The following is a 12,870-nucleotide window of genomic DNA, read 5'->3' on the forward strand; positions in this document are numbered from 1 at the left end:
TTCTGTTTCCTGCATTAGACTGTGAACTCCTTGAGAGCAGACTGTCTTTTTGCCTTTCTTCGTAACTCCAGCACTTAGCACAATGTCTGAATATAATAAATACTTAATAAACATTTATTGACATGCAGACATTTCACTAGCCAAGGACAGGAGAGCTGGGGCAAAGATGATCCTAAACAATGGATAATCCAAAAATAATTTTAGAGCTGACTTTCAAATACATTATATATTTTTATGACAGAATTTATAATGACATTAAAAAATTTCTCTTCTGATACCTCATTATGGCTTTGTAGGAATTTGTAAGACTAAGGCAGTAGAGTACAAGCCATAGCAGATTCCATAGGAGTGTAGACTCAGTGGCAATCTATATATACATCTTCATTCTATACAGAGAATAGTCTAGCTAGGTTCAGAGCGGCTTATCACCACTCTGGAAAGAGAATGATGAATTTTTTGGTCACTGTATAATATATATGGGTATACAATATATAGGAAAGTCCAAAAGAATTAGTGCAGTTTAAAGCTTTAATAGATTAAAACTGCAAAAAAGACTTTTGAAACAGCCTACAAAGGAATGTAGCATGACATAATGAATAGAGAATTAGACTCAAAATGATGAAAGCCTAAGTTTAATTTCCACATATGTGTGTGTATACACCTAAATTCTGATTCCTAATTAAACAGTTTTTATCAGTGTTGTCAACATTCCTCCAATCCAGGGGGTAGGGAACCTACAATCTTCAGAACACATGTGGCCTTCTAGGTCCTTGGGTATGGCCTTTTGACTCAGTACAAGTTTTACAGAACAAATCCTTTTATTAAGGGGATTTGATCTATGAAGTTTAGATTCAGTCAAAGGGCTACACTTGAGGACCTGGAGGGCTATATGTGGCCTCGAGACTGCAGGTTTCCCACCCCTGCGGTCTCTTAGGTTGGAAACTTTTAAAATTTTCTATCCCAGTTTTTCTATCCAAACAATCCCCAAGATGTGTTTTCCCCCCCACCCTCCCACCCCCAGCCAAATGGTTCTTGGATAAAGAGAAAGAAATTATGGAATGAATAAATATTTGAAGAATTAGATATGATAAACCTCTGGAGAATATGGAACGGGAATACAAATAAGTATACCTATTTCTTAACTAGGCATGGCACCTTCACAAAAATTGACCACGTTGGGGCATAAAAACCTCACGAATAAATGCAGAAAAGCAGAAATATTAAATAAATCTTTTTCTGACCATAATAAAATCAAAATTACATTGAGTTAATGATTTTTGAAGCATAGATTAAAATTAATTGGAAAGTAAAAAATAATCCTATAGAATGAGTGGTTCAAAGAACACAGTCAATAATTTCATTTAAGGAGACAATATAACAAAATTTACGGGATACAGTCAAAGCAGTACTTATGGGAAAATTTAGAACTCTAAATGTTTACATAAATAAAGAAAAAAGAGCATATCAACGAATTGGGCAAGTAACCAAAAATACTTAAAAAAAACCCAAATCTCTTGGATTCATTATTTCTAGTCACCTGAAATTCCATGCCTCAATTGCTGTGAGTCTCCAATCTTTGTCCATGATTATTCACTTCCCTCTCAAACATAGTTTAAATCCAGTTGTCAAGAGGAACGTCTTTAGACCACTAGTTTCATCATGCCACCCCTAGTTCAATAACCTACAATGATTGTCTATGAAATATCTCATTGTGGTGCTACTGTGATCACAGCTCTTCCTGGCCCATTCAATAGGCCCCAGGTGGAGCTAGTTAAGGGAAGCTTACTTAGGAGAGGCTTGCTTGTGGGCAGGTCCATGCCCTTTTGCTATCAAGTGCTAAGTCCCAGGCCTACACCCATTTGCTACTAGGTGCTAAGCCCCAGGCCTACACAGGGTATATATACCCTTTGGGTAGCCATTAAGCTTAGACTAGGGAGTTACAGAGTAGAGAGAGCTGCGAAGAAGACAGAACTGCAAGAAGGAGAATTGGAAGAGAGAGAGAGAGAACTGGAGGGGCTCTGAGAATTGCAAGGGCTTTCAGAACCGTGGGAGGAGAGGACTCAGACAAGCAGACAGGATTCATGAGTGAGTGTTTACTGGAAGGCCCTAGCAGAAGGCAAGATTACAGGATGGCTTGGCTCTTTGCTGTGATACTGTGTTTTAATCTCCTTGCTGTTACATTGAGGTAGACTTACTAGCTTTGGAATACAATTACTGCTATGTCAAATTGGGGTTATTGGTTCTGGGATTTGATCCTCTGGTGTCTGAATAAATGTTTTCTTCTTCAGCCTTCTTTGCCTATACTTTGTGATTCCAAACTATACAGGCATATTCATGATCACCATAGATATCATGAATCTTGCCTTACTGATACACTCATTAAACCCCAAATTCTGAATTTTAAAGCTTTCCATAGTCTAGTTCCACTCCAATTTTCCAAATTTATTTCCAGTCCTTCCCAAGATGTACCCTTCATTGAAGATGACCAGATCTGTTCTCTATGCCTATATCTTCATGTCTATTGTCCCTGTATAGTTTATTCTATTTTTATTTTTTTCCCCATACAGGAACATCCTCATCCCCCTCCTCTTCTGTCTAAATCTTAACAATATTTCAAAGGCCTGCTCAAGCTTCCCCTCTTTTGTGAAGCTTTTACTAACTACTCCAGCCTACAACTGAACTCTTACTGCATTTAAAATCTATACAAAATAGTTTAACACATTTTTTTATTCCATAATGGTTTCATATGAGAATCAGTATAACATAGTGCATAGAGAAATGGATTCAGAATCTCATATTAGGTGTATGACCCTAGGTAAGCCATATAGCTTCTCAGAGTCTTATGTAACTCTAAAATTGTAAGTTTGAGAGAAGTTATCAACCAGCCAGCATTGCAATGTAAGGACAATCTCTCACCAGGAGTTATTTACAGAAACGAAATAACAGGTTCAGTTAAAGGAAAAATTCTTAGATATCAGTTCTCCTTCCAACAGTAATTATCAGCTCTCTCAGGGAGTATAAGAAGTCATAGATTCATGCCATGTTAGAGTGTCAGAGTTTGGGCTTCAGATCAAAAAATCTAAGAATTTGGGGGAGGGGGTACATTAGGAGAGTCCGTTGATTTCAGAAGCATGGTGAAAAATATTTTTTCCCACCAAGGACAAAGGTGACTTATAGAACTCTTTCCTACTTAAACTAGGTTTTCTTTTCAAATGGCAAAATATCATTTATTGGTCATGTTATTAAATTTTGCCAGTGACCTATAATAAGTCCTGAAAAATTTCATTGGATATTATATCTACCTTTGGCCAAAAGAAGTATAGGAAAGCAAGCACAATTAATTTGGATTCTAGCATGACCTGTGAAAACTGCAAATATAATAGTATAAATTGAAACCTTCTGGAATCAGTAATTTCATTGCAGTGCAAATTTATCTCCTGCATATTTACAGCTACTTGAAAAACAGAATTTCAGAGTTTCATTTCACAAACAGGGAAACAGAGGAGTCACTTTAAAATCATATCTATACAGGTTTCAAATGTGCTTTGGTAGATTGATTCCCAGATATTTTATTCATTTTGTAGTTATTTTGAATGTGACTTTCCTTCTATATGAATTTTGTCATTACTATATAAAATGCTATTGATTTTTGTGTATTTATTTTTTAGCCTGCAACTCTAATGAAACTCTTAGTCATCTCAGTTTCTTTGTTGATTCCCTAGGATTTTCTAAGTAAACCATCATGTTGAATCTGCCACATGTTGGACACATAGCTTGCAGTCTATAATAAAGACTTGTGGGTTTAGTATAAGAAAACAAGGTATTATTATTATTATTATTTTAAAACACTAAAATGTTATCATTAATGAGTGATGATAATATTAATATTAGCAACTCTAGTACAAAAATAAAAAAAATGGTTTTTATATTTTCATTTGTATTTGCACATATATGTATATAAATGTGTGTCTGCATATATGTTTATAAGTATATACGCATCTATGTGTGTATATGTGTGTATTATACATGGGAATATATGTTGTTGTATTATATTTCATTATCTTCAGGTTATTTCAGCAGATCTATGTTCTCACTGATGTAATGGGTACTTTCTTCGAAAGGTATACATTGTAACCCAACCACTCTTACCCTGTAGAACGCTTACCAGAAATCTCCCATAAATCCTCAATCCAATAGCCTAGAGATCTATCGCTAGGGTTCTTAGAAGTACATGATATAGCCATGTAGCACACAGGCCACACTACTTTTTTTCTTACTCTTGTTACAAAACCAGTTTGCCTCCTTTTCCAGTATATCTTGTTGAGGATATATCTTATGTCACTTCTTGCCCACAATTAGTTACTGTTAAACATGCTACAGTCTATTTATGTCCAATACATATGTCTCTCTGTTGACTACTGGGTACCTCCCAATTTTGGTTCTTTGGAGATTGTAGTACCATAGTACACTGCAGGAAGAATTCTGGTACATTAAGATGGGCTTTTCTTTCAGGAAGAAGTGTGAGAATGGTTGAAAGTTCTGCACAACTGTCTACATGAAAGTCATGTGTCGGAATAGCACTTAAACTAACCTTATTTGTTCGAATTTAATGACCTCCAAGTTCTGTATCATTTATTGACACTATAATATAAAACTGGCACATACAGTAGCTTTAGGTCCATGATGTGCATTGATTTTTCCCACAACCCTATGAGGGAGCTATTATTATGTATCACCAACTTGGAGATGAGGAAACTGATACTCAGAAAGGCTAATTAAAAGACTCATCCAGGGTCACATCACTATCACATTACAAGCAAAAATTCAAGCTCTGGGGTCTCTCTTAATGTCAAGTCCAGAACAGTTCATTACACAGTGTTTCCTCCAATTTTAGACAAATTCTGCAAAGTAGGCTATGGGTTTCTATCTTTTTTTTTAATGTCTATAATTGCCGGGAAGCTAGGTGGTACAGTAGATAGAGTGCCAGGCCTAGAGTGAGGAAAACTGAGTTCAAATCCAGCCTCAGAAACTTACTAGCTGTGTGACCCTGGGCAAGTCACTTAACCTTGTTTGCCTCGGTTTCCTCATCTGTAAAATGAGCTAGGGAAGGAAATGGCAAACCACTCCAATATCTTTGCCAAGAAAACACCAAAAGGGGTCACAAAGAGTGGGACACAACTGAGAACAACTAAGTAACAATACCTCCAAAAGAATTGTTTAATTGAGTTCTGTTTTGCTAGTTCTTCATAATTTACAGTATCATGAGATAACCAATTTATAGCTGTATGAGACTTCACAGGTCAGACAGGCAAATGCCTTCATTTTGTAAATGAGGAATCTGAGGCTCAGAGAAGTTAAGTGCCCAAAGACACACAAGTTACTACCCAGCAGAACTGGGATCTGAATCTTGGTCTTCTGATTCCAAAGAGCCCGCATTCCACTGCACCAGTTTAAAAGACTGTAAAAGACGGTGGAAAATGCACTGAATTTGGTACAAGAGGATTTGGGTTCCAATTGCAGCTCTGCCATTCAGGATCTGTCACATAACAGACCCAGGCCTCAAGTCTTTACTGATAAAACGGGAAGGGTAGATTAGAAGGCTTTGCTAAGAGATTTAATCCATATCCCTCAATCACAGACTTAGTGTCACAGACGGGATTCAGACTCAAGGTTTTATTACTTTATGGCTGATCCTCTGACCATTACACCGAGATGCCTCTCAAGAGCAAAATGTTTTGTAAATATTCGTTGTTGTTTAGTTATTTCAGTTGTTTCCAACTCTTCCCCGCCCCATCTGGCGTTTTCTTGGAAAAGAACCTGGAGTACATTGCCATTTCCTTCTTCACCTCATTTTATAGATAAGAAAACTGAGGCAAACAAGGATGAGTGATGTATGTGTCCAGAATCATACAGTAAGTGTCTAAGGCCAGATTTGAACTCAGGTCTTCCTGATTCCAGACCCAGCACTTTCTTATGCCATCTCAACACAATCTTAACACAGCCTAGAAAGGTGAGAATAATATTTCAGATACTTAGCACAACGCCTGGCCCATAGTAGGTGATTAATAAATGCTAACTGACTGATTGAAATTATGATGAACAATAACTATGAACCTTATATGACTATATGTTACTATAATTACAGAAAGGCAGTATGATACAGTGGATAGCTGTCTTTAGTATCAGAAGATCTGGGTCTTTGATAGTCTCCCATCACATGACCCTAAGCAAATGTACCCCTAGTGCTTTAGACAACAAACTCTCAAGCTGCAGAAGAGAGGCCTGCATTGGTAGAGACAGTTTCTTTACCTGGGAGTTCCCTAAACCAGAGGTCTCAAATACATGGACATAAATACTCTCCACCAATGCTGAATCAGATCAAAATGTAGTTGTAAAATATTTAACAAAACAAATAAAACGCAAACTAGATAATGTCAATATATGGCTTTAAGGTCAACGTGTGGCCCTCTGACATCTTTATACAAAATTTCATTGCCCAGATTTGTATATGAGTTTGACGCCATTGCCCTAGACCAATGAAATCACAGATCTAAGCCCTATTTCCTCACTACAGATCCTTCCCGCTGCTTAAATATAAGAAGCAAACATGGGCATGCAGTATAAGCATATATTTTATTAAAGCTTGGATTTTTTTTAATCCTGTTTCAGTTCTCATTTTTAAAGCAAGGTATTGTTAAAAGGAAGAATTTTTTTTAAAAGCTTCACTGAAAAATGTAATTTTAAAGTACTCACGGTCTTCATCTGTCTGTACGATAAGCTCTTGGCTTTCTTTTCGTCCCTCTGGATTCATAAGGATGAGTTTCACACTGACGTTGGTGTAGGGTGACAGGTTAGTGATTGTGTGCTGTGGGTGTGAATTATCTGTGTCCCAGCTTACTTCTTCTCGGACTTGCTCTTGTCCTCCCACTTGGTAACAGTAATGGACAGTGAGGTTATAACTATGGCAGCGAGTGACATTGTAGCCAAATGGTTCCCAACGGATTGTGATTTGCCGGGATTTGATCTCTACTACTTCGAGTTTTCTAGGTCCACGCATGGGATCTGTACAAAAAAAAATTGTATCAGACTGCATCAGATGAGTTTGGGTTTTTTGGTCTTGTTATGCACTTCCAGTGTGTCTTTTACCAGATGGTGTAGTAGTGGCCAATGAAAATAATTTTATATAAACTCAGGAGGTGACTATATTCATTCAATAAACATTTATTAAGAGAAAGATACTTTGTGAAAGACACTGTGATATGGACAGAATATAAAAAGATGAAACAAAAGAGAAAATCCTTGCATCCAAAAAGCATATAATTGAAGAGAAGAGATAACATACATATAAATAATTATAATATAAATTGATACATAACTATATAGGAGAGGTCCAAAAAAAGAAAGCAATGCATGCTTGGTTACCATACAACCCAGATTTTCTACAATGTTCCCTATTTCAACAAAACAAAATGTACTTTTAAGGAGATGTAAAAAACAAAAGGGAACATTTTGAAAGGCCATGTATTTAGTCTGGGGTTCAGAAAAACACAAGGCACAAGAGATTTGAGGATGGAGAAGTAACTTCTACCTCAGGGGATTTTGTGATAAGAAAGCTAACTCAAGTTAACATTCCTCCAATAGACTATAATAATCTCCATGGAATCTTCAAGATTGCTGAATTACTTTGTATATCTAAATTACTACTATTAGGAAATATCTGGCAGATATTTATGGAAAATATTGGGGCTTTTTTCATGATTAGAAACTTTTATAAGATTAAAGAGAATGTCTAATTTTATCTACTGCTTCACTAGCTGAATATTTAGAAAAGTTCTAATGAGCTAGAGATCCCTCATAAACAAATTAATATGCATACCCCCCTCTCTTGTTTATTAATCAATGTATCTTCACCAAGACTGTTCTAAACATTCTCCAGGGGTTTCCATCATTTTTGCTTTCTAATAAAGTGACTAAATGCTTTAGATATTGGTTTAAACAAGTCATATAGTACTAACAGATTCAACAAAAAATAACCTTTCACTGCACAAACAAACCTGCATTTACCTTTGTCTAGGTAAAAAGGGAACAAACAAAAACAAAATCTTCAAGGCAGATCCAGAAATTTAAAAAAAAAATAGAAATACAATAGAAAATAGAAAAATAGAAATTTTTTTAAAATCCCCTCAATAATCTTTGCTGAATTTCCCACCCCACCATTTTCCCCACCTTTTCACTCTGCTCTCCTAATTCTGTTTACAATGGGGCTTTTTCAATGTAGAAATTCTTCCTAGTGAATATTTCAGGAATTTGAAATTCAAAAGCAGAAGTTAGTGAAAGTATCTAGGCTTTGCTGAATCTAAACAGGATGATAACTTTTTTCCTTTAGTCTGAGAGCCAAGCTAGTTTTTATTCTTAATAGCTTAGATTTTTAAATCTAAAAACAAAACAAAACAAAAAATTCTCAAAAGAATTTTTGGAAATAGAGAAGATAAATCATCTTATTCAGGTCAAAGTGAGGCCGTGCCTTGAGGTTGGCCTTTGGGCCTCTAAGTTGTTATCAACCAAGAGGGATGGAAGCCACTTTTGGTTTTCTGATTCATAAACCTCCTCTCATTAGCTATTACCACCTAATTCTAACCTGCTTAAAGAAGATGATGGCAAAAAGCGATGCAATCTTCCTCAGCTGGAAAGTGCCCTCTACAATTCCACCATTTATATCTCCCCTATGACCGAAGGAGAAACTATATGAGAAAGGAAGAGGGCTAATAAACCACAGAACAGCGCCTCTAAAACCAATGGGAAGCCAGCATTCTCTTTCCACAGTGGAGAAATAAATACCACTCATCAGCCCATGGCATTTATATTTTAAGCCCAATAACTCAGTGAAAATCTGACATGTCTCCTCAAACAAAGTACCTAAAGGTTAAAAGGGTTTTCCCCCTGCCGTTTGTTCCATAAAATTAAGTTCTGTTCTAGCAATGAATTTATGACAACTGCATCTTAAGTTAGTATTTTATGGTACCTTTATCTTCATTGTTTCTAATGGCTCTATTCCTATCTATGTCTTAAGTGTGAATCAGGCATTCCACAGTGACATTTGCTCTTGAAAGGGATATTGATGATCTCCAAAGTCCCTGAACAGGATTGGTGTGAGAACAGATAACACTGTAGGTACTAACTGACAACTTCATAACCAAATATGTGTAATTTCAGTATGCTAATTGCTTTTCAGACTGCATTTCCAGACTGGAAAACAAATACCGTCAAAACAAGCTTGGTGTATTGTTACTACTATTTTATATACAACATATAAATCTCTTGGGGTTACATAATAGGGTAATAACTTATATTCCTATGACTGACAAACTGTTACTAATTATGTAATATTTGCTACTCTCGCTTTCCTCTGCTTCTTTCTTCTCTCCACCCCCTCTCACTCTCCTTCCCTGATATTTGTTAAGATGGAAATGGGAGTTAGGGGCTGATTGCTAAGACAGGCTTTGCCACACACACACCCTTGGGATACTCTGACATTTTCTCCCTTCCTTATTGTGGCTATTATGATAAGCCCCATTGGCATGAATCATGAGGCCAGCCGGGACAATCCGGGCCCACTGACTCATGATAAGAAAGTAGGATGGCCTCCCAAAGGAGTGCCATGTCTGTCATGCCTGAAGCTTAGTCAGGTAGTTCTTACCAATCCCCCGCTGGTGCCTGCAGCATCTTTCATTCTGCTCTCTTTCTGCCAGCTTGAGCTGGGTATCAAGCAGTGAAGGTTGACAGTTGCAGCTCTGACCTGAGGGACCAGCAAGCCCTGTTTCTAGCCTCTGGCACTTTAGCATCCCATTTAATCAGCGATCCTGGTTTCTTCTACATTCAGTTCTGTTTTTTCCATGAATAAGGGCAGAAACTGACTGATAGGATCAATTTCCATTGCAGGTTCAATTCACAGCTCATTTCTCTGAAACTTCACACTTTACCTCCTATTACAACTACAATACTTTTTCAGAAACTCAATTTCAGAACCTGTGAGAGACATTTGGTTGTAATTTTTGGATTCTGTCATTGATAATCAAAAAACATAGATTACAACTAAGGTTCCTGATATCAGGTTTCTCTTTTCTCCCTCTTCATGGACTAGAGAGGTCTATTAAAATAAATGAAACGAAAACTAGAAAGAGTATGAGCTATACCCTTTGCTACCATCAGCCAGCATAGCAGAAGTCTAGTGTTAGTCTTAGAGTCAAGAGACTTCAGTGCAAATTCAGGCATTTACTACAGCTGAGTGGCATTAATGGATAGAGCTCTGGAGAGATCTGGAGTCAGGAAGACCCGAGTTCAAATCCAGTCTCAGGTACTTGAGAGCTGTGTGATCCTGGGCAGATTGCTTAATTTTCATCAGTTTCCTCATTTATAAAAGGGGGACGATATCTACCTACCTCCAAGGTTGTTGTGAAGGCCAAATAAGACACTATTTGTAAAGTGCTTCACAAGCCTTAAAGTGTTACATAAACAGCAGCTATGGTTGTTAACTATATATATTACAACATGTAAGTATATAATATATAGATACATATGTAAACATATAAATAAATATAAATATGTAATACAGCATATTACATATGTATATACATACATATATGTGTGTGTATATGTATATATATGTGTATATATAAATATATATATGCATTACATATATGGAGGGCAACTAGGTGGTACAGTAGATAGAGCACTGGGCCCCAGAGTCTGGAAGAACTGAGTTCAAATCAGGCCTCAGACATTTCCTAACTGTGTGACCTTTGGCAAGTCACTTAACCCTGTTTCAGTTTCCTCATCTATAAAATGATCAGGAGGAGGAAACAGCAAACCAGGCCAATGTCTTTGCCAAGAAAATGTCAAATGGGGTCGGGAAGAGGAAGACATGACTGAAATGAGGAAACCACAAAAATTACTTATATCGTTGTGGGCAAGTCACCTGACCTCTCTAAGTTTTAGTTTCTCATCTATAAAATGTGCTTGAAGGACTATAGTGAGGAAAATGCTTTGTGATTGTGAATGTGTTCTATAAAGATGAGTTGTTTAGTTGCTATGTCAACATTTTTACATAAATCATTTACTTATGAGAGCAATAGAAGCAAAAAAAAATAAAAATATAACATGTGGGAGAAATAACTACAATGCTTACTATTGGCCAACAGTTTTCTTCTCATCAGTGACTCAGCAAACCATTCTGGTAGCTGTAGTGGATAAAAATCCAGAATTCAAAGTAGCCTTTAAATATGGAATCACTCTTCTCCTCACTTTTGACCCATAAAATGTTTTTAGATGCTTCTACATTCACCTCAAAGAAAGTCCTCCTCGTTTCAATTAAATTTGAGAATGCTTAGATTTATTAACCTTTAAATAAAAATGTCCTCCAGGCATTTATTCATTTGCAAACTCATTGAATTCAATGTAGCAGTCTGTAATGAAGAACTGTTCTATTCTAAGAATACCTGCCCTAAAAACAATTTCCTCAGTGAAAATAATGATAGTTCTCAAAAACTTTTATGGGAAACTAAAAAAAATGAATGGAAAGTAATTAATTTTCATGAAACCAGTATACATACTGGTTTTGTGTAATTAGGTTTTATTTTACCTACAAAACAAATGATATCCAAGAAGATGTACAATGTATCTATTTTTATCTTCTGTTTTTATCAATTTTTTTAGATGGGATGAAAAAAAGTGATCTGAAAACTAAGGGAGCAATATGAAGGCTATTTCACCAAACAGCAATGGCTTCCTATGTTAAATAAAACCTACTGCTTACTGCCTTCCATGATTTATAATGCAACCCTGCTCCACAAGACTGGCATGATGCTTGAAACCAATACAGAACGACTAGAGGTCATTATCATGTTTATCATCATCATTGTCATATATATCAATCACCAACTATGTGCAAGGGAATGTGTTATACACTGAATATTTGTCATGATGACTATTACTAGCAGAAGCAGAAATTACCAGGCAGAAATGGGAGAGGAAGAATGATTTCTCTGAGGATTGAGAGTGAGAGTCAACATTTATCACATATTTGAAATTCTTGTTCAAAGTTGGTCAAGACTCTTACAGGTAACTCACTATATCCTATAACTGAACGGTAAGTTGCTGATTCTATGAAATGTATTAATGGTCTTGAATTTGGTCATCATGAAAGGCACTGAAAAGTTTATAATCTAGAAGGGCAAACTAGAAAATCTGAGGTACCTTCTAGGTCCAACATGCTATGCCTCTGTGACACTGTGGTAACACATAAACAAAAATAAATAAGACTCACCACAGAGACATACAAATATGCACACAGAGAGGGAAAAAAAAACTATAAAAAGATAAAAGAGTTCAGAGGAAGTCAGGGAAGACTTCATGAAAGTAGTGAGAGCTGATCTTAAAGGTTGTTTAGAATTTCAAAAGACAGATACATAAGGGAGAGAATAGTATCAGACATCTAGGAAAATGCGGACAAAGACAAGTTGTAAGAATGGAGATGTGCTGTCTCTTAGGCCTTACTGAATGTGCTCAGGACTTCTGCCCTGAAGCCACACATGTGACTGGGGCACATGGTATTACTGTTTTAAAGTGCATGTGTAAGTAATATGTTATCAAAGCATAAGGAAAAATAATTTGGCAATGATGGGTAGGCATGGCTATGGATGAGAGGAAAGACAACCTTTCTGTCAGTTAAAAGGCAATTGTCTAGGTGATGATAGAATGGAGGACTTAAAATATTTTCCCAATTAATTTTATTTTGCATATTGAATGCTTGTGTCAGTTGATGATTAAATTTCTAATTTAAAAAAGAGGAAAGATAAAGAAAAATATATAGGT

General features: G+C 36.3%; 1 protein-coding gene across 4 annotated transcripts in view; it reads right to left on the bottom strand.

Annotated features, from left to right (window-relative positions):
• PTPRM (protein tyrosine phosphatase receptor type M) overlaps positions 1 to 12,870 on the bottom strand; it is a 1,028,886-nt gene that overhangs the window by 483,762 nt on the left and 532,254 nt on the right. For all 4 annotated transcript variants that reach the window (XM_036752813.1, XM_036752827.1, XM_036752817.1 and 1 more), the window contains one exon: positions 6,754 to 7,062. In XM_036752813.1, the coding sequence (XP_036608708.1) occupies positions 6,754 to 7,062 (309 nt within the window). The remainder of the gene's footprint in view (positions 1 to 6,753; positions 7,063 to 12,870) is intronic.

Source organism: Trichosurus vulpecula, chromosome 1, assembly GCF_011100635.1.
Source record: "Trichosurus vulpecula isolate mTriVul1 chromosome 1, mTriVul1.pri, whole genome shotgun sequence".
Taxonomy (NCBI): domain Eukaryota; kingdom Metazoa; phylum Chordata; class Mammalia; order Diprotodontia; family Phalangeridae; genus Trichosurus; species Trichosurus vulpecula.